The sequence below is a fragment of the Anopheles maculipalpis genome, chromosome 3RL, assembly GCF_943734695.1.
Source record: "Anopheles maculipalpis chromosome 3RL, idAnoMacuDA_375_x, whole genome shotgun sequence".
Lineage (NCBI taxonomy): Eukaryota > Metazoa > Arthropoda > Insecta > Diptera > Culicidae > Anopheles > Anopheles maculipalpis.
In genome coordinates, this window is record NC_064872.1 from 83,718,735 (window position 1) to 83,743,179 (window position 24,445).

At 42.0% G+C, this 24,445-nt stretch overlaps 4 protein-coding genes across 4 annotated transcripts in view; 2 read left to right on the forward strand and 2 right to left on the reverse strand.

Moving 5' to 3' along the window:
- LOC126562538 (ribosome biogenesis regulatory protein homolog) overlaps window positions 1-24,445 on the forward strand; it is a 416,320-nt gene that overhangs the window by 369,737 nt on the left and 22,138 nt on the right. The gene's annotated exons all lie outside the window — the stretch shown is intronic.
- LOC126561880 (ras-interacting protein RIP3-like) overlaps window positions 1-24,445 on the reverse strand; it is a 437,929-nt gene that overhangs the window by 350,673 nt on the left and 62,811 nt on the right. The gene's annotated exons all lie outside the window — the stretch shown is intronic.
- LOC126562905 (MIT domain-containing protein 1) overlaps window positions 1-24,445 on the forward strand; it is a 458,992-nt gene that overhangs the window by 6,221 nt on the left and 428,326 nt on the right. The window lies entirely within an intron of this gene.
- On the reverse strand, window positions 2,364-3,101 carry LOC126562882 (arylalkylamine N-acetyltransferase-like 2). Its single transcript, XM_050219481.1, is given in 1 exon segment — window positions 2,364-3,101. A coding segment is annotated over 1 exon segment (738 nt).

The window sequence follows — 24,445 nt, forward strand, 5'->3', positions numbered from 1 at the left end:
GTGTAGAGTTATACGTGTAGAAAAAAAGAAATCACTTTCACAAAACGATTTGGTTTCACGTGGCACGATTTATAAATAAATAAATAGCAATAAATAAGGAAATAATTTAAATAATTTAAAAACGAAATAAATAACACAATTAAAAAAATCCTATCTAGCTTAAATTTTACAAACTTTTGGTTTTGTGTGGCACTTGTATGGTGGTTTCACGTACCTTTGTTCCGTAGAGGTTATGCGTCTGCACCTGGATCGGCGTGGTTTGATCAGCGCGATGGCGGCACTCGAAGGGCTGGTGTAGCTGATATCCTATGCTGTGGCCTTTGTTCCGTAGAGGTTATGCGTCTGCACCTGGATCGGCGTGGTTTGAGCAGCGCGATGGCGGCACTCGATGGGCTGGTGTAGCTGATATCTGGTTTAACGCGGTGGCGCGGCACGGTGTTCTATGGTACGCGTTCTGTCGCTCGGCGTGATGATCTTCTCGGATGCTGGTGTTGCTGCTCGACGTGGTCAGCGCGATGGCGGAGTTCGACGCTCTGACGTCACGTGTTCGTTCTGGTTTGGTCTTCGTTATGCTGATTTGGTTTGATTTGGCTGATCAGCGTAATGATGGTTAACGATTTTGGTGTTTGACGATTTTAACGATCAGCATAATTATGGTTGTCTCTTTGTGTTGTTCACTGGTCTGCGGGTGGTGTTGGGTTAGATGCTTCTGCGTAGCTCTTTTCGGTCGGTGTAATGGTATGCGTTCAGATTTTTTGTTATCTGCACTTCACTGTACGTACTTTACGATTCACAGATGTCGTACGGTAAACTTTAGCAGGGCTCCTGGCAGGATCGCCATGTTATATCACTCTCTTTCGGTCTTTACCATATTATATTCGTACACACGCGTTTTGAAGGTTTTTACGTTTTATTACGCAGCATCTCCACACGTGAGACACCACGTCAGAACAGGAATCAAGAGGCCGTTCCCCACCACGTGCACACTTATATAGGCTATGTGAGTTCCCCGCTTGGGAACTCCCTAACTAGTGAGAGTTTTCTAACTTAACGAATCTACTTACAGTGACTACCTAACTTAACGCTACAACAACGTTGTGTCCGAAAGCTCATCAAGAGCACTCCACTAATTGCCATCTCTCTAAACGCTGCAGAGATTTTCTTCTCAAGTGTTCCTTTACTGAATGGGCAGTTGTTTTTCTTGTCTCCTTTTGCTTCTGGTTGTGTCCTTCACTCATGCTTGTTCCGCGTCCGCGATCGATGGCTCTTGGCAGAAGTTGATTTTTCGTCCGGTACGTACGGTTGGCTCATTAATTCGCCATTTTTCCACCGGCCGCCAGCAACGGTCGTCTTGTCCGCTTGCCGAGCTCATTCAACGCCAAGCGTTTTGGATGGACACTTTTCGCATTTTTTTATTTTGGTGCGCTATTTTGCTCCAAGACAAACAAAGCACGGTGCTGCTTTTTCCGCCAAGGACCTGTGTGCCAATCCGCACTGCAGTGGCGATTGTTTGTGTAATAATTCATAACTAATGACTAAAGTTGATTGAACAAACTCAGTCATGGCCGTCGAAATTGGAGCTTCCTTTCTCGTCCCCGCTCAAGTAGTTCGTGTTGGTGCGAGCATCTTGGTTCTTGGCAAGTGTCGCTTGTGAAGCGAGACAAGTTGCAGTAGAATTTAATATTATGTAATGAAAATTTTATATTTTTTTATGAAAATTTACCATTAACTGAAATTCTTCACATGACATTTATTTCTTTAAGTCACAATTTATTTTATTTCTCAGTACAATGAGCAGCTAAAGAAAATTTTCCTCCAAAACGACCGCACGATACACTGAAGGGATAAAATATTTCCTTATAACTGTGAATTTCATGCTGGCACGGAAAAGTGCCGCAAACGAAAACAAATTCATTAATTACAATCGCAAACCATTCCAGAATTCTGCCGAGCACTCACTCAAAGTTTGCCTTCGAGGCCTGATATTGGTCAGTAAGTATGGCCGAGGACAGTTTTTTTTCCTTCTCGTCTCGCCTCTAGAATTATCCATTCTTAAGGCCAGTTCGTCTCGGTTCGGCAAAGACATAATGAATAATGGCAAACGGGTTACAGTAAACAGAGCCGCGTAACATCTAGTGCTGCAAAAACATTTCAATTAGGAGGGACAAGTTTTCCAGTGAATGATTTATATGTTTTTTGAAAAAATCATTTTCTGTATTAAAAACCGAGCAAAAAAGGTAATTTAATTTTTTCCGTTTTTTTATTGGAATGTTAAGCATTTTTTATTCGATTTCAAAAAATTGATATCAAACACATAAATAAGAACGCAAGATTAATAATTTATCTTACAGAGCTAGAATTATTCATACATAACGCGCATACGTGCTTACAATATGATTCGGACCCGAGGCCACAAACGGGTGCTCTCCGGCCTGGTTGCGGTATTGGTTCAACGAGATCGCACTCACGCACCGCATGTCCATACGCTCCCCTATCCGTGCCGCAACTTCACACGTAAAATCTGCACTCACCACACGAAAACGAAGCGATTTCCCGCGTGCCAACTGGAACTCCATCAACTTCTGACCGATCGCTCTGCGCCGGAAATGTGGCTCAACCGCCAGCACGAACACGTGGTACGAACGGCGCGAACGAAACCGACCACAAACATCACCCATTTGTTCGAGATGAGCAAACAGGTGCAACATTTCGGTCCACCGGCGTGTTCCGGACACTGCAGGAACCAGTGCTAACAACTCGTCCGCTGTAGTGGGCTTTACGCACCGTGCAATCGTAACACCAACGATCGTACCATGATCTTCCTCGATCGCCAGCGCAACCATGCCCTGCTGGACGAAAGACAGCGCATATTGGATCTGTTCTTCCGTTGGTCCGATGGTGGTTTGTGTCGCTTCCAGGTAGGATCGTGTCAGTAGTTCCTCCGGGAAGTAGAAAGATAATAGCGCTTCCCGAATCCGATCACACTCGCTCGGTACCGCAATGCGGTAGAGAATCTTGGGAAACCCTCCGTTCATTTGCACACGAGAAGAATATCAACTTTGGAACAGTTTCCCAAAAGTTCGTCCAGAGAGCGTTACCATCAATGGTGTATCATTTCCCAAGAGCGGGAAAAAGCGGAGAAAAACACATTTCTTGACGCACCAGCTGGTTACTGACTGAATGGTTGGTGGAGCTGTCCCATTGGCATTTAGTAGGACTCGAATCCATTCGATAACATTGGCGCCTAATCTCTTTCCCCATGTGCATGCCCTTTCAGCTGAAGCAATACTTTCGTTCCAGTGTTGTTGCACCGAATCGTCGTGTACTCTGTGCTTTACGTGGGTTTCTTATCACTAATGGTTGGGCCGTGTAAACCGTGATCATGTGTGAAGGAATGAGTATTGCAATTTACCAGCTAGTTATGTGGAATGTGGAATTTCAAATTCATTTTCTCGTAGAACTGTTTCTAACGTTTGTCCAATATTATCCAACTAAATTAATGAGGTAGAAGAATTGAATGTCTTTTAACAGAAATACAAAATACGAGGACTAATTAATTAGTTGAAGTCACGAGTTCTAGTTTGTCTCGTTTTCAAGTTATAGTTTTATTATTTTTCAAAAGCTTAAAAGATAAAAAATTTCTTTTGAAACACCCAAAAGATCGTAGGTATGTGCCAGGTGGTATTTAGTACCGATAGTTGATAAGCAATACATGCCATGCTTGTTGACCCGCTCTGCGCTTTGGCACCCTTCCGAGCCTCGCCTCGAACTCTAGTTCCCATGCGTATTTGCCCTTGCCGTTTGTTTTCAAAACACGTCAATGTTTAACAAAAATCAGCTGGCACTATGTTAAGTATGAAACGAACACTTAGAAAATCGATATAGTTTTTTTAAGTATAAAGCAAAAACAGTAACTTAAACAGTTAAGCAAATATTGGACACAATCGACATATGGTTGTAAAGCTTTGTTAAATATCATTTAAGTATTTAACTATGAAAACTTTAGAAAGTTGAATAATATCGATTAAAATCACCCAAAGTTGCTTTCTTTTCATAGTTTTTAAAAGAAATTTCATTTGGTTGGAATTTCGTCCTTCTTAAAAAACACCCAACTCCAACTTAAGATACGTTTCTCTCTCGGTGGGAAAAACAAACACAACTTAAAACGGAGAAAATGCTTCGCTAGCTTGTAATACAAAATTAATTACATGAAGCAGAATTCACAACTGGTCACCGTTTGCTAGCAAAACATCACACCGACCGACGATATTCCCATCGGGTTGTATATCCCATTCAACCATGATAAATAGTAAAAGTCACTAGCAAAATTACATTACGACCAACGGCTCGCTTCGATGCTACCCTCGTACGGTGCCACGTTGAAAGAATGCACCAAGACACATCTTGCCATGGTGCTGGCCGTTTGCAGTAAGCAGGAGTTGTAATTTCCGGATGCAACCCATGCACCGTGGTGGATCCCGAAGCCTTTTTCCTCGTTTTTTTTTTCTACATCGTTTGCCGCTGCCCTTTTCCGTCTGTTGGACGTTAATCTCGTTCTTTCGGTTCTAATCCGGAAACATAAGTTCGGTCGAGAAGATGGGACTGTGTCACACACAGAGCAAAGTATAAACAACGGTAATGATACCGTACCGCTAGTTACTTTTTCCAAATCGTTCCCCTTGTTGACTTAAGCCAGTTTTCGCTCGAGTGTTACGCGGGGTTAGGGATTGGCGAACGGGTATTAAATTTATCATGATCATCGTTATTATCGTTATCGTTCTCGTCGTCCTCGTCGTCGTCGTTGTCGCTCGCTGACAACAAAGACAATTCCAGTCGTTATCCTTCGCCCTCTTTATCTCTTCCCCTCTGGCTTCCTAAGACGTACGTCAGGGAACATCAAGCACCAGCATCGCCATCTCATATCGCTGCCATCGCCATCTTAAGCCGTTAGCCGTATTTCTAATCTCTATCATTAATTCAATTACAATAATTGATTCCGTAATTATTTAAAAACGTTCCCTAACGCGCCAGACGGTTTCACGAAGCGTTTGCTTAAAGAATTCACGGTCCATACGGTTGATGCTTATCAGCGGAGTCGTAAGAAAGTTCGGAACGGAACTGAAAACCAAGGCAACGAGTTTCATTTTGGAAACTGCAAACCTTTCACTCGCGATTGTTTGCAAATCAAGCGAAGGCGAGTTCGAATCATTGTTCGCTTTAGCTAAACACACAAACACACTCCCTGTCTGCTCTAGAAAGGCAACGAAACGAGGTAGTTATCTCAACCTACTCCACTCAGACACCGATTCAAATGTTTTCGGCGTGACATCAAATGAATTGTGGAACATAAATTTTCAATAAGACTAATTGTAATTAACGAAAGCGTTGGCTGCAGACGACCGACTGCAGTTCCTTCACGCAGCACACGTTAAGAAAGGGGTCGAAATTGATATTACTTTAACGGCGTGTGATTTTTGCGGCACCAACTTGGTTCGGGTAACTTGTAGCTTGTTTATGGAAATGAGCATACGCAAGGCTGCGCAAGTCTTTTTTTTTTTCTTTCCTTTCTCCAACACACTATGGACATCCCCCGTTTTGGCCGCTCATCACCATTTCCGTAGCGAATTTTCTAATACAATTATGGTGGCGGAAAATTAATGGCCACTCGGCGAATAATGTTGAGCAGGGAACGGTGACGGGTGCGTTTCGGGGGAGCGGTTGCGATTCGCGGCCCCAGACAAGGTTAATGGTGGTGCAGATAGTGCTGCAGATACGGAACGATACGGGCGAGCTTAAGGGTTAGTTTTCGAACCGGCGCACATAAATCAGGATAAGATGCATATATTTGCTGAGAAAAACTTCCATCGACCATAATCCAAATAAACTGCCCCTGCCAGTTGACGATGGTTCGGCGCGTTTCGCAAGCGCAAGAATCGTTTCGACATGAGATTTTGGCGAAAGAAAATCACCAATCTTATGTATCCTCCCGATGCTATAATGTTTAATTAATATAGTAGTTTAAAGGTCATCAAATAAGGCGAAATAATGTTTTAAATTTAAGAACGAAAAAACGTATCAATCGTGATAAGAATCAATGGGATATAACACTGAAGATTAAAACAATGAAAAAATATATTACTTAAGACAATTTTATTTGTTGGGAATTTTGGATAACGATTGAAACATTTTTCAATTCTTCGCTTAACAATCTCATTCCGAAGAGCATATAAATGTTCCAATCTTTACCAAACCCCCCCCCCCCCCATTTGATAAACTTTCTTCAAACATTGTCGATCATTGTTTGTTTGAGCTAAAATCGATCGTAAATTACAGCCAGCGACTCCCTATAATGCCATGCATTTACCGACTTGACTGATAGCCAAAACCTATCCACAGACAAATCGGCCTCATTTCTTTCCGGAAGTGGAAAACATTTTCCACCATCATCACCCGGCTGGTGACAAAGTCAACCCGCCCCGCCAGTTCCTTGAGACGCCATGGAAGAATGTTTCACCAACTCCAGCAAACCACATTTCAAACAACCGAAAAACCACGTGAATGCTAAACGATGTACACTAGACAGAGAGCATGGAACGTGCACCACGCGGTGTCCCAGAACCCAGCGAAGAAAGAAAGTGGCCACCCGTCAACATGCAATATTTACGTAAACAAAACCGCAGCAAAACCTGCCACTTTTGTACGGCGAGGAACAAACACGAAAACTATTTGCCAAAAATACTCAGTTGCTCAGTTATTTATTGTGCCCGCCATACGATCTCGGTATTCAATTTGTCAACCGTACCGTTTGCGTCGCATTTGCACCCCTAAACAGACCGTTCACCCATCGTCGGAGCACCAGCACCAACAGCAGTGCTTCAGCGTTAGGCATAAAATGTCGCCACCAAACCCGAATTCTTCATTGAATTCCATGTATGGCGTCGAAATTCGAGATGGAAAACTACCAACCAGATTGGTTTGTCGGGACGCACACCCATTGGGATGAGGACACAAAGGGATGTGTGGTGAAACTATTACCACCATAGAGACTGGTTCGATTCGAGCAGCAAATCCCAGACGTTGGCGATTCTTGATCATCCGGTAAAAAGTTGGCAGCGATGGAAATTGTTCGCACCAAAGTCGATCATGCCTCGATGCTCAAAACCTCAACAGTCCATCTATCTAGATTCGGGGCGGCATGAATCGTGCCTAGAAAACTGCCGACAAACAAAACCACCTTCCAGAATGAATGATTTTATTTGCGACTTCAATGTCTTGGTCCTTTTTCCTTTCTTTGGCACTTTACCATGTCGCCACAGGTGAGAAATGTTTCCCTGTAAGGTTATGGATGAGATAATAAACGTTGTACATATAATAGATATTATGTTTTCAATTCTAGCCGACAGCCAGTATAACTACTCATGGCGAAGTTAGACGCGTTTTATCCGATTGAAATGTTCAATCTACTTCCCATTGAACAAACAAGGATTTACAGTTCACGATGGATAGAGGAAAACATCAATCTGTTCTTTTATCTAACTTTGCGAAGAAGATTTAATAAACAGCTTACAAAATTTAAAAAAAGTACAAACATAATTAATTTAACAGGAAATGTTTTTTTTTCCAATATACCATCTCTTGAAAGTATTTCAGGTCACTAAAGACATTCTCGCTGTGTCTTTGTTACTCCCTAAAATACCCTTTGTGCCAATCCCTTATTTATCTTAATTATTCACTGTTGAAAAACTGGGTCACACAGGTAGAACTCCTATGCCAAACCTGTACCGTAGCCTTCGATGGCAACGATAACAATTAAACCTTTCTCACAAAAAAACGATCATATCGTTGCTTGAACCAGTGCTGTGTTGTGTTCTACTTTCCTTGTTTATTGCACATTGTATTGCTTTGCAATTTCTCCAAAAATGTTCCAACAACATTTTGGCAGTAGCAGACCAGCTTTTTGCTTTCGCGAAGCTTCCAAAAATTCTGACCAAAAATTACATGCAGTACACCATACATCCTCAGCTATTTGGATACTCCGCTAAGACGCCAAAGGATAGAAAAAAAAACAACTATCATCACCGTTGTTGACACACTATCGTACCCCCGTTCAGGAGGACAATCCCGACAACGACGAATGGCACTGCGGAGTCGATCAATTTCCACCACACCGGTTCCACACTTCCACATACGAGCCGATCCGAGTAATGCATGTTCGTCTAAAGTGCATTTTCGGTAGTTTGCTCGCCATTTGTTTTTGTGTTCGTCGTTTCATTTTGCCTTTTTTTATTGTCGAACCTTTCTTCCGTTCCATTTCGGTTCCGGAGAGCCGGGTCTTGTTGGACGTTTGGCCAAAGGGCGGCGTCCCCAAAAATACGCCGTCACCTTCAAGTAACGACAAACCATTAGGAGACCAGGTGACTAATGATGCTGACAGACATTCGCAACAGCGGAATTCGAGTGGAAATAAATGCTGTTTTATCTTCCACGGCTACGAGCGGCTAGCAAGTATGCAGCCAACAATAACACCCGGGCGAGTGAAGACAACAAAAAAACGCACTCCATCCTGCACTCAAGAAAGTGGTCGCGTGGTGGAGAACCAAGGAGTTCAAGAGGACCTTCAACGTTCAGCTGCAGTACCTTAGGTTTTATGGTAAAATTATGCACCCCAGTACACTTACTGCTACTTCCTCCGGCACAACATGCAAACACACACGTACTCTTACACACATAATGCATAATTTTTGCTCCCGGCGCATGCTGAACCGCCTCTTTATAGCCAAAAGACGCCGCGCCATTGAGCTGACTTCGAGTGACGCTAGACAACTGGTGCAAGCGTTCGGTTAGTGCAGGTCGCTAAGATGTACCACACAGATCTGCAGCGCAGTGGTTTTGTTACTAACAAAACCCACCAAAACTCGATGCCACTGCTTTAGGTGTGTTTTAATTTCGATGCTATAAACTATTCCTTCTAGAGTTCAACGTAGAGTATGTGAAAAAAAAAAAAACAATCACCAAACACAACACTGTTAAAGCGCTTGGATGGTTTTTCGTCTGCCAAAAGCCATCCGCCGATGTGAGGATCGTTCGCCCCTTCAGCGGTCTCTTCTTACGAATGGATGCAGTGGCTCCGGCTTGCCGCCACGGGTTAACTGCAGTGGCGTTATTGCCGAATGAGGCAGCAAGGTTAGACCACATTCGATTTGAAGATACGCCTTTCTATGTCCACCAAGGACGCACCGGATATTGGAAGTGAAGCGACCATCCTGCAGTAGAGCGCTGGTGCGTGAGAATTATTGCTTAAGAACCACCAGTGGGAATGTTGGACGCAGTTTGTTTTTATTAAGAATCGTTTCAAAAGCTCTGGAAAATCGTTATAGGGCATTCATTTTTCTTTTTCAAATAAATTTATTTTTTTTGTTTCATACATATCAAAAAATCAATGGAAAACGTTTTGTCTGAAGTATTTAGTTTAGATTTCGTGAAAAACATTGCTTAATAAAAGCTTTTACTGTATTTAAAAATACTCATACAACTTTTATTTATCTTTTCTCGTCTTGTAGCCCAAATTAATTACATATGTATTTATTTATTTTTTTGCATTTTTTAAAGCAGTTGTCACAAAAGAGAAGCTTCCCAACTAGGTGAATAGCAAGCTTAGCGCTCCCCACGGCCAGGATGGGGTTAAAACAGCTTGAGATTTTCAGCCACCGATCAGTACGGGCTTCATCCTGCAATGATTTATACCTTGATTTATACAGTAACCCTATTGTTCCAAGACCACAGTCCGAGTACGAGCCAACATAATGAACATCTTGGCAACAATCTATTTAGCACAATTTGTAATTGTAATTTATTGCTTACAGCCCCTAAGAGCCTGTTATTACGATGAAGCTACGAGAACCCAGGTCCAGCTACTTGTAACACGAAGAACTTATTTTTTGGTTGTGTTTCAGGTCTCATATGAACTGGCACAGCATTGTAATGATCGAAGAAGTTACCAGTAGCTCTTCTGTGCCACTAGCAACCGATGGGCGATGTAAAAACTGCATGATATTTTTATAACTTACACTCTTTCATAAATATGTATTTCAAGAATTGTTTTCTAGTTTATAAAGCTTGATGCAAGTCTTCTTTAAGTACAGTTAAAGATCTATAAAAAGCATCTTTACCAACGAGTATTTTAAAATGCGTACTTCACTAATTTGTGCTTTTGCTTTCCCCCTCCCGAATTGCTGAGTAAACGACAGCACTTAACCGCACCTTACTGCTGTTTCCTTTTTTTTCTCCATAATCCAGCATTTCGATTAGTTTCGTAAGATGGCCAGCACCGTAGAACCATTGCCGAGTTTTGTGGGTAAAGCGCTGATGCTTTTAAGAAAATGTAGCAAAACCCTTTTTCGCTGTGGTTGCATAGTGAAAGCACTTTCTTTTTACTTCTTCTGCAGCTGGCAAACTACTACTCGAGCTTTCAGTTTAGCATCATAATTACGAGTAATTAGCCGGAAAATTCCTGTTCCGGCAAGATTTATGATTACTTCAGTTTCTGGTACAGCCACTACCACTACCACTACTACTACTACGACTAAGGCCTCTTTACTGGCACATTTTGTTGGCGAAAGATGTTTCCTTTCGGGAAAATGATTTTTTGGTATTGCGTATTTTGAAATACCAGTGAAAAGTGTGTTAAGAAAGAGGGGTTTTTTTTAATTTCCTTGCAAGCATAAAGCTGTTTTAAATAAAATAAAGTGGATATGCAAAACAAAGATAAATCATCACTTATCAAACAAGAGTGAATTAGTCTCCTATTTTTGCTTCTTCGTCAATATTTTTCGTCCAAATTTTGAGCATCCTGAGCGTGTTTAAGTGAAGCCAATTACCCGCTCACGTTCACGAGAATCCGGTTTATGTCGCTTCCGTTTATGCTTTTATCCAACAAACAATGGCAATGCCGTCGTTAATTTGAATATTGCTTTTTATTATTATGCGCATCCTGACCTTTGTCTGCTTTTTACTATCCCAACACCAACCCAACACATACCAACAGGGAAAATGATCCTTACTCACAGAAAAAAGTTACTCAACCCCTTTTGCTTCTTACTCCTTATAGACAGGAACGGTGAACGATTATGATGACGGTGGCCGTGTTGTTGATTACCAGAAAGTGCGCGAATACACCACACCCATAATAGTTCTTCCACTTATGCTAGAAATCATAGCCAAATTGATGCACAAATTGGAAACTGTCCACCCTCATCTAGGACGTACTGACCATTTTGGTATGTGCGGATGGTGTGCAGCGTGCCTCCATCATCAACCAAAACTCCAACAACTCTCGAGGAAATATGGACGGTAACATAGACCGGGGATTTTGTCTCGCGATCCAAGGACAAGGGTTTAAGTTTAAGCTATAATGGACAAACATTAGCGACACCATCGCATACACATCCCTACCGTAGCGTGGTAAAATATCTTCTGCACTTGACCCATGTCCAACCGGAGACGAAAAATTACCATTAAGCGAACCTTCTTTGCGGGTGAGGCTACGCCAACAAAAACCAGCCCCATACAGTGCCGAGCTCAAAACGAGCAAACGGGAGAACCATTAACATATTCGAGCAGTAATTACTCCATCGAAAAGTGTCCACGAAAGAAGCATTAGGAATCAATTAAAATGCAATAATTAGCAGACGACGGAGGTTCCCCGGTAGGTTCCCCCACGGGGTGGGCGAGGTGATCATGATGCTCCACCAAAGCCAGACACGGCACAGGCACGGCTGCTTGTTGGAATATTACTGTCCGGGAGACTTTGGTCGTTTGGTGACGACCCGAAAGGACATTGGCTTCGGTCGGGACGACCCCTTTTAGTGCTTCGTTTTTATCGACAATTTCAAATCTATCATTTTCACACCCAGCCTTGCTACCCGCTTGCTGCCCACTTGCTGCTGGACCATTGCTGATGGCTTCAATTATTTGGTATGCAAATTTTTGTGACACAGACAGGTCATCCTTTATTAATGGCGGATGGCTTGCCTGTTCCGAGAAGGGCTTCGGGAGTAATAAATCTCGTTTATGATTTGCTGTGTGAGAAAAAAGTATGGCTGTTGCTGCATTTATTGTACGATTTATGCTCTTTTAGTTTAATAAGTTCAATTAAACAATATTTTTATTATAAAAAATTCAACGAATTGGCTTCTGGTCCCTTTTCGTGTTCTCAGAATGGTCTTTGTGGTGTGTTTCATGAAGCTGCCATGAAAAACAATCTACTTTATTTAATCGTTGAAATAACGCTCCAATACTCTATCCAAACGCATAAAACCGCTCGAGGTTATTAAGCATTCTTCTACCATAAAAAAAAACAGCAACTGAACATAAAACAAAGCAACAACAAAAAACCCATAAGTTGATGAAAAACTTTCCCAATTTCTACCCAAACGAAAAAAAAAAAAAGATCGTACCCGTCTACCATGCGTCAGTGTCATACGAAAACGTCATTCAACCAAAGCCTTCTGGCTATAGGAGGCAAAACTCAAATAAAGAATCGCGACAAGTTTGCTGTGGCAGTCGACTGTAGCTACATACATCGTTGCAGACGAATTTGAGAAGAGCGAAATTCATTCATTTGATTTGCGTCGGGCAACTGTTTGCTTGCTGAGCGACTTTGTTGTCAGGGTAAAGATCAAATATGGAAGTTCGGCGGAGCGTGGCGTATTAGGTTTTGTAACAGTCATTAAAATATATGAAGTGGTATGTGAAAATTTGATAGATTTGGTTTACTAAGTGAATTAAGCAAGAGAGAAGGAATAAATTCAAAACTCTAATGTAAAAATGCAAATTTTCAAAAATTAATTTTTAATTACTTCTTGTTAGCATGATTAAAATATGATCAAAAGATAAACTAAATAAATAAAAGTAAACATTAGTTTCATCTGTTTCGTTTCGTCTAGTTATTCGTCTATTCTTCCATTCTATGTTTCGTTTTCCATTCTTCTGTCATTTTTTCTGCTTCTTATGTATCTTTTCTAGCGACGATCTCGAGGTGGTAGAGAAGTTCTACTAGCCTGGTACGATCGTAACTTCGGAAAACAACGTTAGCAGCGACATCTGAACGCGCATTGTTCAGAAGAATCGTGCCTACTACGGACTCTACAAACTCCTGCGATCCAAAAGACTCCAACAACACACGAAATGCACGACTTACCTCCGCACCTTGATACGTCCGTTAGTCCTGACCCACGAGCTTGCTGAACTGTTTGGTGGTGCTGATATCCTGACGGTAGTCAAAGCCGGAAGGATACGTTGGCTGGGGCTGAGGCGCGAGCTCGTTGGCTGGATCAAGTGGAGTCTAACCTGTCGTAGATCGGATGCAGCCGTGAATGGAGGACTGCAGCCCTGATCCGAGTTTCCTGGAAAATGATTGGTGAGCTGGCCATGTCGACGCGACGTGCTCAATCCTGAGCAGGCCAAGAAGAATAATACATCTTTTCTATTATTGATTATAACCTCTTACACCTCTTTTACTATTACTGCTATTTCTACTACTATTTTCAAAGGTACTATTCCTTTCCGACTACTCTTTCTTGTACCAATGTTATCGATATTGTTTCTAAAACATTTTTTATTTCCTTTATTTTAATTTTTTCTCATATGTGTTCACGTCCTCGTTAGATGTAAATTACTTGATGATTAATTTGTGAGTGTTTTTTTTTGCCTTATTCTATTTTTAATTCAGTTCAACAATAATCAAAATCAAAAACTCTCACTTACAAACGGTTATACGTATGTGGACAGCCTAACCGCTAGTCAAGAACAGGTATTAATCTACCTTCCCCAATAGCTCTCTACTCAAATCTATATCTTTATCCTTGAAGTCACCTGATTTCTTTTCCGAACAATCAATCGATCCTAACTATGATGCTCTTTTTTGAAAACATAGCCAAAGCAACAACAGAACACCAAATCCAAATCACTACACTCCAGCATTGTGTCACGTACATTCGTTTCCATTGAGTTTTCATTTCCTCATCGAAACTTCACGTCGTCGTAATATTAAAGTTCCATCACGCATTTCCCACGTACAGAAGGCACACCAACAGAACAAAATCTGCCAATAAAGTGAGCGCGAAAAACATCTTGAATCAAAATTGTCAAAAACGACTTGTTGGCTTGCCCGGTTCTCCCCTCACACATTCCACTGCGGATTACCAATGCCCGTCCGACAGGAATGCCGTGCTGGCGGTGTACACAACTACCCGCTCCTTCTGCCCAAAAGTTCCTCGCATTGGCAGTCGAAGAATTTTTCATCTTAATCTCCGCACCGGCAACGGTTCGGGGCCGAAAATACCGAGCGGGGGTTAGGAAAAAATCAAGTCGGCATGCGATTTTCGTTTCGGAATTTTTTTTGCGTCGGTCGGACGGCACACGCGTACCTAGTCGGCTGCTGTTGTGCTTGTGCTTTATCGTTTGTTATTTATCGCTTTCAGCATCTTGTTCCACTGCTGTTGTGTTGTTTTGTGTTGATTTTTCGAAATTCTCAATTTCTTGTTCTCGTTCATATTGTTGCGTGCCACGAACACACTCGTTCCTTCCTGTCCGTCTTCGCTTGATCCTTCTCTACTAAGGGTGCGTTTCCGCTGTCGCATTGACCTCGCTTCCGACAACACCACAAAACCCTGAAGCTCGAAGTACGAGACTGCGTCAAAGAATCCGGGAAATCCAAAGATAAATATGACAGCTACGTGTTTTTGTTTGACTAGGAATTAACATCCGTTTCACCCTCGCAGCGGATCGGTGGCGGTCGTTTCTTGTAGGTGATGTCCTTCTCCTGGACCGTCTGCCGTCTGCCCACTGACAGATGGAACGCCATCCCCATTTTCAAGCCAGGACGCGTTCCGTTCGGTGCTGCAGGAATTTAAAAATAAATTACTCAAAATTACGTGCTATTTGTAAGTTCTTGTCTTATCCTACTCGTTCGCTTGCTCGCTGCCAGTTGGCCACGGACGGAATGTCGAGGCGCTGGTACCCAGGTTAACGAAGACCAGTTTTTCGTGTCTGACAACTTTGTCTCTCACACCCTTTTGACCCGCGAACAAGTGATAGAAAGTTACGTTTTCTTCGTGGAACCGTTGAAGAATTGCCGCACACAAGCTTTACAGGACAAACAGCACCCTTAAGGACGGCGCTTGGTACACTTGTTACACAGAAAACTTGAAAAAAAAAGAAGCACACAAACTGTCACCAAATTCAAAGCAGTTGTGTGAACGCGAGCAACGTAAGCAAAGCACCGCAATGGAGCATTTTGCTTATTTGCCTTATGTTTCTGTATTTCTTTTTACCCTTCAAAGCTTCACAATATCTTACCAAAAGTCATAATGAACATATTTCTTGCGAGAACTTCTCGTTTTGTTTCTGCTATCTCTTTGCAAGGCATCAACACATACATACATACACTGCAATGAACAACAAAAAAGTAAAGCAACGACTTCTTTTACGCCACTTTGAAGCTTCTCGTTAGCGCGTCTCCAAATCTTAAGCATCCTTCTCCCACCTCTCGGCCGTTAATGACGTCAGCGAAGTGGGAAAATTATGCGAAATGAAATTGTTCTACCTTGTTCGGTCTTGTTGCCATCGCACACTCACGACCACCGTTCCCGTTCGGTTTTTTTTGTGTTTTATTTGTTTGTGCATTGTGTGCGTCTTGTGATAAACAGTTCTCCGCAGCTTGGAGGGAAGCTTAACGTTTCTATTTTTCACGAAGGCATTTTTCGGCCGTTGTTTGAAAATAATGATACTTCACGAAAGCAAATAACAAATGAGCGTAGAATCTGTTGGACTGCTTACTTTCCTGCTTCTTGTGGTTCTTGTGTAGTGCGTAGTCATAGGTGATACGCAAGGGTTACAAATTGCCGTCGAGAATTAGGATCAAACTTTTGCATTTCCATCTTTTTCCAACTTCAGGGTGCTGGTAGTGAGCAAAAGAAGCACGAGGAAGAAATTCGGGGAAGAAATTGAAAAACACAGACAACATATTTTCTACAAGAGGGAGAGAATGTTTGTTCATTGCACCGCTTGTTTAATGGAATTATTTCTTCGGCAGCTTACTAACGCAACAAATGTTTCTTTGAAAAGGAATTCATTTTGAGGCAGATCACTCCTGGAGAAGTATCGACGCAGCAGTAGGAGTTAATTAAAATGTGTATTTTAATTTACAAAAAGAAGTGGCTCTTTGCAAGCTCCGTTTGGAAACATCATCATTATTTCCTGTCTTGGTTCATATTTGTTTTAGCGGGGAAGTTTTTGTGTTCTATTTTCCTAATTTGTGATTGCAGCCCAAGTCATTTGAAGGACAATGATTCTGCTGGTCATTTAGCAAGATTTCATGTTATTCAAGTAAATATACACTCACTTAAAATATTTGGTATGCACCCCAGAAAATGATCACGACAAGTCCTATCGTTTTACACACTACATCTATTTACACGTTCACATTTTCCTGCATTTTAATACGAATAACAATGCCTATCTTTCTAAATTAACTTGCTCGAAACTCATTGTCGGCGTAATAGAAGGGAGTGGCTTAAATGCACCCATACCATAACACACCTGTATTCCACAATCTTGCTTCAAAATCATTTGGAAGAAACCTTCCACAGCACAAAACCTGCTTCCTGGAAAAATCCTCTCAAAACACTTTACTAGCGACGTAATGCTTAGGTTTGCTTTCGGCCACTTGCTACAGCCTGTGCCCGGTGCTAGTTAATATTGTTTCCACCTGGTGCTGTACCGAGCGATGTAAGGTTTTTAAAGACCGATTAAATCTCGATCCCGAACCAAAGCACGCCCAGCTTGTATGAAAAACGTGCCCATAGTACCACATGTGCCGCTACACATATCAGCAAGCTGGAAACTCCAAACCCTCCACATAACGTGAAAGTGTGTGCTGTGGATTCAAAACAGGTAACATGCCTCTAATTAAAAGAAACTGTTACCATTCTCAATTATCTCAACGTTGCAGCAACTGAATTCCCTTTTTGCCCCTCGTACGATCGCCCACGTGCACCGATAAGATAGCCCCAACCGAACCTCTTGTACTGTGGGGATAGCCCCAATTTCTACTTCCACTACTATCCCAGCTGCCGAGCGAAACAAAAACGCTGCAGTAAAGTTTCATTAGAATTTTTAATAATATTCAACCATACCGCTCCACATTTTTTCCCCAAGTGCGCACTACTGGGCGCCTCCATCGGCGATATGGAAATCATTCGCGCGGAATCTTCTGGTGTCATTTCGATGAAGATTTTAAATTATGCATGCATGAAAGATAAGCGTGCTGATTCGAAAAAATAAAGCTGGCCACGGTGATGCTGATATACGCTGGCGGTACGACGAGATTGAACTGGAAAGAAAACAACCGTGCACCATAACCTTTGCCAAAGAAACGGCACACAGCAGCATACACAATTATATCAGCAGTGGTAAAATAGCGATACAGAGTGGTGGCAGAGATAAACAAACAAGCGTACTGTTTTTACAAAACCTGGGGAGTTGAGTTTTGCCTTCGAAAAAACCACAAACACACACACACAGCCACACAAGCTCCCGATGACGTAGGAAAAAATCATCATCCTTGCTTCGTTATGTTAATGTCAACGAGCGTTCTTTCGGCCAACGGCTGTACCATTTTGGCGAAAGGGACGGTAGGTGAAATTTGTGGCCCACCGATATCTCATTGCAAATCATGCCCGTTATCCCCCGTGCCCACAGCGAAGCGCTACTGGTAAAATGGAAACAACGACGATCGCGCCAAAAACCCTGTACCGCATTTCATTTTAGACAGGCTATGAATACGTTTTCCAGCACGACACCCAGCTTCAGGCACGACGGCTTCTTTCTTCACTCGGAATCTTCATCATCGATGAGGACTTTTTTCCAAAAATAAAACAAAAAAAAAACTCACACAAATTCTACCTCCACCTTTCAGGCACGCACGCATACGTTCTCATCCTCACCCGAACGTCATGAAAATGCTAAAGCAAGGCGAAAAATTGTCGTGGCCCAAGACACGAGACACGAGATAAGAGGTACCGTGAGTGGGTAAATGAAGGAGGGCAACCAAACCTAAAACTGCTTGACGGGCCTGGAGGTGCTACGTGCTCGGGTTGTTAACCATTTTTCACTCCACTCCGGGCTAATCGTCCTGCAAAACGACGGGCGTGATTGTGAACGTGTCTTATGCGGTGCGTTCTCGGTACCGGGTTTGTGGTTTTTCGTTGCTTTCGTTCTTTTTTTTTTTGCAGTATCGATTCCAAAATAAACAACAACGGCTACGCGATGTGATGCCGCATGCCGCAGTCATATTGTTTAAGTTAAAACGGGGTACAGGATCCCCCCTCGCAGGATGCCACAAATCATGAAGCAGCGTAGATAATGCGACAGAAGCGAGAAGCGTTAGTAGAATATGTTAGTCTACTCGATGAAAGATCTGTCATTAAATGATTGGAATTAGCAGATCAAGAGTCAATTAGTTTTCTACGTGAATTGTTGCTTCAATACACTTTTGAAATGTATGAGGGCTCAAGTATACGTGAAGGGCCAACGAAAAACGTGTCTTAAAACTAACATTCTAACAAGGGAAAGATAAGAATGAGGAAGCACGAAGACATAATAGTCAATTAGATTGTGAAGGAGTTATGAACGCCACTGGCTCTCTAAGGAGAAGATAATTCTGACCGTCATGGATAAGCCAAATGGGGTGCTAGAGTGGTTATCTGTTTCTAATAGGACCGACTTCAGTAACCGGAATGACTCAAAAGATTCCAGATACCGTCACAAAGACTTTATTGTTGTCAATGCCTACAAAAAAAAAACATACTTTCTTTACATTTGACCATATCTTTCAACCAACGATACCGTCGAGAATTTACATTTTATTATCGCACTCACAACCCTCCTCAAATTTTCAAATAATTCCATAATCAAGGTACGGAAAGAAACTAATCCTTTTGTAAGAAAACCATCCCTTCCCTAACTGCACCGATACTTGCAGCCCCATTAAGCGTCTCTCCAATGCCCAATCGACAACCAACTTTTCTAATATTAAGCTGTGTTTTGTGAGAAACATTCACTGTGGTGGTATCGTTGGTACCACTTTTCCGCAGTCACCCTCAAGTCGTCGGTCGACCACATGCTGGCACTGATTATTCTCCGCCGCTAACATAATTACATCCCGCTGTGTATGATTCCTTCTTACTGTGTTTCTCTTCACATTGAATCGTTTCCGTTCGTTTTTATCTTACCGAAACATTGCCCACCATGGAGGATTTCTGCAACCCTTTTACATACACTTATGTTGGTGGAAAGTATAGGAACAAAAGCTATTGTTATTGTTTAATCTTTCCACAACCACTTTTGGTGTGCGATTTCGATTAAATTCAAATTTACAAAACCAGTCCTTTCGCATGTACACGGCACATACTCACGTGCGTCAAGTTTCGTTACCCATGCACAATGATAACAACACTCATCGTTCGGTGGCCGAATGGAAAAGTGGTTCTTCTTTCGCTTTTTTTTTTGCTGTTTTCTTTAAGCATCTCCAAGGACAAGGACATTTTATTAGCCACAGCCACCCGAATGCCTGTGATACCGAAGCTCGATCGACTGAATAAACCGGAAATCTCCCAGCATACCGAACCACTTCAACAAGTGCTCCCCGAGGACAGCTTTTTCCTATCGGTGTGGCCGGTGCAATAAGCACAGCCGGTGTTTTTGCTTTTTACATCGAATGTTGAAGGAGCTCCACGCTCTTTCCGCATGTCCCACCCTTGTCAGGCCAACACTCGAGCGAAGGAGTGTGTGCAGACGCAAGCTGTAACGAGAAGCTTCCTGTGTTTTATAGTGTGCTGGTGAGTGTGCTCGCCCCAAAACACCCAAACAAATATTTCCCACCCACACGTGTGGTATGTGGCAATACTCGGGGTAGCCTAAGCAACCATTCCTTCACGCAACGTACGGCAAGATAAACAATTCGCAAACAGCTAAAACCGTTCGAAACAACAGAAAACCAAACAAAAACAGCATCATATAAACATAAATGTGAACAGCATCATACGACTGTTCGAAGTTCGAGTTTTGCCACCCGCCTTTGCCACCCGTTTTGTGTTCTTACCCTATCACCCCACACAACGCACACACACAAGATGCTTTCCGGCCTTGCAACCGGTATGAAAAGCTTTGGGAAAATAACAATCAAACAATGAAAACCATTTGTTGAGTGTGGCTGTGTGGTTCTCGCGCCGGTGTTTGTATGTTCCGGGAGGAACCTTTGCCGGGTACGAAGGATGAAAATGGAAAACCACTTTTCAAATGCGAAAACGAGACCGTACACAAACACAAAAACTCAAGATCCGGTTCGGTATATGTGTGTGCGTGTGTGTGTGTGTCTGGATGTGTGTAATCAAATTTACTGTCCCCGAGCCTCGGCACAGCGGTGGACGGAGGTCATTCAAGGCAGCAAAACATCTTCATACAATTTTCTCCATTTTGCACGACACAAAGCACATGTCCCGCATTCCGCAGCCGCTTCGGGAAGGGATCCTACCGGACTGCGATACCGGTCATCTTCAATGTTTTCAGTTCGAATGTTATTGTTTGGTCCTCAAAAGTTCCATTTCAAGAAATGGCCCAAAGCGACCGTTGTGTGGGACTTGGGAGGGTGTTTCGGGTTTCTTCTTCACTTCTCTTGACCCTGCCTGAACTTTCTTGTTCTAGGATGTCTGTGATATCGGACTGGCTAAGAATGAATGGATGTACTTACGACGTTGTACCGAATCATTGGTGGATGTTTATACTGAATTGGTCCATTGGACCAGGAATTCTGGTTAGGAAATTTTCGAAAGTAACTCAATGGTTAATGCTCTGAAGGCGAAGGATTCTACTACAACATATTACTGTAAACTTTAATGACGATCACGATATTTATGACAGAGTTTGGTTTAGCTTTTACCTCTATTAAATTTTATTCTCTACATGTAATTTTACATAATTGCACCAAAATTTATATGAATGTCTGCCATCATTTAATTGTTCCTTATACCTTAGAAAATTTTATTTATCTTTCTGAAATATATTGACATATTTTCCTCAAAAGATTTTTTCCATTTTTTCTTCCTTCCTTCTATCTACTTCTCTCTCTCTCTCTCCTTCTATCTCTATCATCTTCGAACATGCAAACACACTAACTCTTCAAGTTAAGTGTACCATAGCTTACCATAGCTGCCCTGCGGGATTATATGGTCGAGCAGCTACCACAATAGTGTCCACAAACAAGCAAACAAACAAACGCACACTGACGAAAAGCTGGAGCATAACGCTTTTGTTCGCACGCCAAACAATGGCTGTTTCGTCACTTAGCGGCCCCCGGTGGAAGATGATACTAGGATGGATCCATTTCCTTCCCACCATTTCCCAAATGTTGCATCCACCAACAGTACAGAAACGGCGGAAGGCAGACATGAGTACGGGAGTGAGAAAACCATCATAACGACCATCAACCGCACAACAATAACCGTACACATGATTCGTTTTGATTCGCCGACAAAGAATTCAACAATTGAGTCTCGAATCCCCACTACGCAAAAAAAAAACCTTCCAGGCCTGGTGGTCATGGCCAAAAAAAAAACAACGGGCTACTCCGATTCCCTTTTTCTTCGAGCTTTGGCAGTGCTATCGTTTCTTAAAGTATATCATTCCGGGACAGCGGGGATGACCGTCCTGGGAATGCGAATTATTAAGCCTGACGATGCACAAACCCCATTGCTACGATTGCTAGCACAACAATGTCACCCTTGCTGGTTTGGTTAGGCCATTTAATGACCAACCATCGCCACAGCTGGAAGCTGTTACGTGCGCTACTGTTTTACCATTGTTTTTATCTGAAGCGATAAAGTATGGGCATAATTTCCTTGTTTGAAACATTATTATTGATTGCATTTCAGGAGAGATTCCAAGAGAATCAACATGGAAGTTTAACCGTTATATTAATATTTAAGATTAAATTTAACTAAATAAATCATTAGGAAAATTCATAAGCACTTCATTCTAAACAACATTTAGGCTCAAAATAGCTTATCATGCCAATCCTGTCAGCTCCGATAGAACTCGATCCAAGCTATTGCTCTTTTTTCTCTTATAATTATGAATAATCTAGCTTAAGAGTATAGCAAAGCTCGCTGACGATAATTTTTTGCTTGAAAGTAATAGCATTTATTATCCTGTTTTGAAATAATTTCCTCCTAACTACTTGTAAACTACCCCTAGAATGGTTTTCTACAATGTCTAGCTTCAATACTACGCTACTCAACCCGTAAGTTAAATCTTACCTTCGTTAAGTTAACCACCGCCCTTCACAGGCTAAGCTAAAACCGTTATTATCGCGATAAAAATGATCCAAGGCACGCACACCTACACATTGCTTCAACAAAACCTAGCAAAGCATTTCGAGAAAAAAATCCCCAATACCTGCTGGATGACAAAAGCACATAACAACACCCAAAATTGATCGCTTGTGAAAGACAGAATTCTTCCACAACTTTCCCTTTCCTCAAGCTTCCGATATTCGCTTCCCTCAAGTTCACTCAATGATGCGTAAGTGATTAGATACTATTGTTATTTGAATCATATTGTTTTTATTGTAATGGTTATGGATATTAACACGCGAAAACACCAGCACAGAGACGATGGTCGTTGGCAACCGTTTACTGCTGGCATGCCTCAACCTATATGAAAGGCACCACAATCCCGCTCGGAAATAACTGCAGCAGCACCCTTTACGCTTCGGGTTTGGCTTCGAACAGTGGTTAAGTGCGCCCGATGGGTTTCTGGCACGAGAAAAAAAAAACCCCCCATTACAACCACAAGTTGATCCTCACGAGACTTTTGAGAACAGATTGACTTTTGGGTGGCACTTAGTTAGTGCCTCCGGATGGCAAGCAGTTAGAGGTGGGAATTTAGAGCAAAACCCTTCTTTTTCGTTACTGCTTGCCCGGTAATGACGCATTCCGAATCGATGCCCGCAGTGTAATAATGCGTCGAACGAAGTGTAGCTGGCACGCATCACTAGCTCGCTTTGTCGCAACAGTTTTTGGCGGAAAGAGAGTAAAGGATTAGTTGGTTTTCTAAGGTGGTTTAACTCGGTAAAGGGATTTGGTGCGATGCGATACACCGAGAGACTGCACGGATTGTCTCGATGCGCCAAAGCAATTAATTGTAATAGGGGTTTAAAAGTAGCAAATTTTTCGGTTTAAGTGAAGACGATGTAGGAGGCATTAAAATAATAACTAGGTTAGCAGCAGTCAGGTACGGCGCACAGGGTCTTTTTTAAATGCTTCGAAGTAGAGGTGAGGATATCAAGGAGAAATGTCAAATAATTATGGTCATCAGAATTAAATATCAATAAAATGAAATTAATCTGTAAATAATTATCCTCATGCTTTACAGTTTTGAACCTTTACCTGTAACGACAGTTATGATTATGATTGAGCTCTTAATAAAATACACCTCCAACATTTTTATATTTTTATTTATAAACTATCAATTCCATCGCAAACAATCAATATCCAGCAACCAGTTTCATCGAGTACCGAATATAGACTAGCCGACAGGGTCTATTCAATAAATCGATCGATTGTCAGTAAAACCTTTTTCCCATTTTTTGTTCACGAATTTTGCTGAGCATTGGTTTTGCTTCATTGCGATACACTTGAAATGCTACAGGTACGTGTTTTCCCCCATTTCAATACCCACTGTCCATCAACCGCTCTGCTTTTCCTTTCAATACACTTTTTTATCTCGAATAAAATCCTGTTTTAAGCCTCTCTCTCAACCATTTGAAGCTATTTCAGAATGGCAGCGACACAAAAGCAAGTAAATCAATTCCACACTCACCCCATTTCCCCACGCACAATCGGTATCAATTTCTTCAATCCATTTAACATAGCAATCGAAGAAACGGACCGTCACTAAGCTTCCGGGATGCTTCAAATGCCCGTGTGCCCTTCGCGCGTATGGTAAAAAGCCGCTACCTAAACCAAAAAAAAAACGGAAAGGTGAAACACATGGACACAAAGATCGAATAAAACTTGTACGCTAAATTATACGTGGCATAATGCATCAAAATTGCAGTAATCCATCAAACGGAGCGTATGATCCACTCAAAGCTAAATGGAACCGACTTTTTTTTAAGTACAAAAACTGATCATACAAAAATGGTATGTAAAAATGGGTAAAAAACCAAGCTTCCCTCCACTGTAAAACCGGTTCAAGTGGAGCTGCAGCTAAAAAGGAAACAAAAGTAGGCACAAGATAACGTTTACGCAAAAACCCTGCCACGAGCCCGAATGGTGCGGGTTGGCAAACGAGAAAAGTCTAGCACAAAATCAAAACCCCACCACTG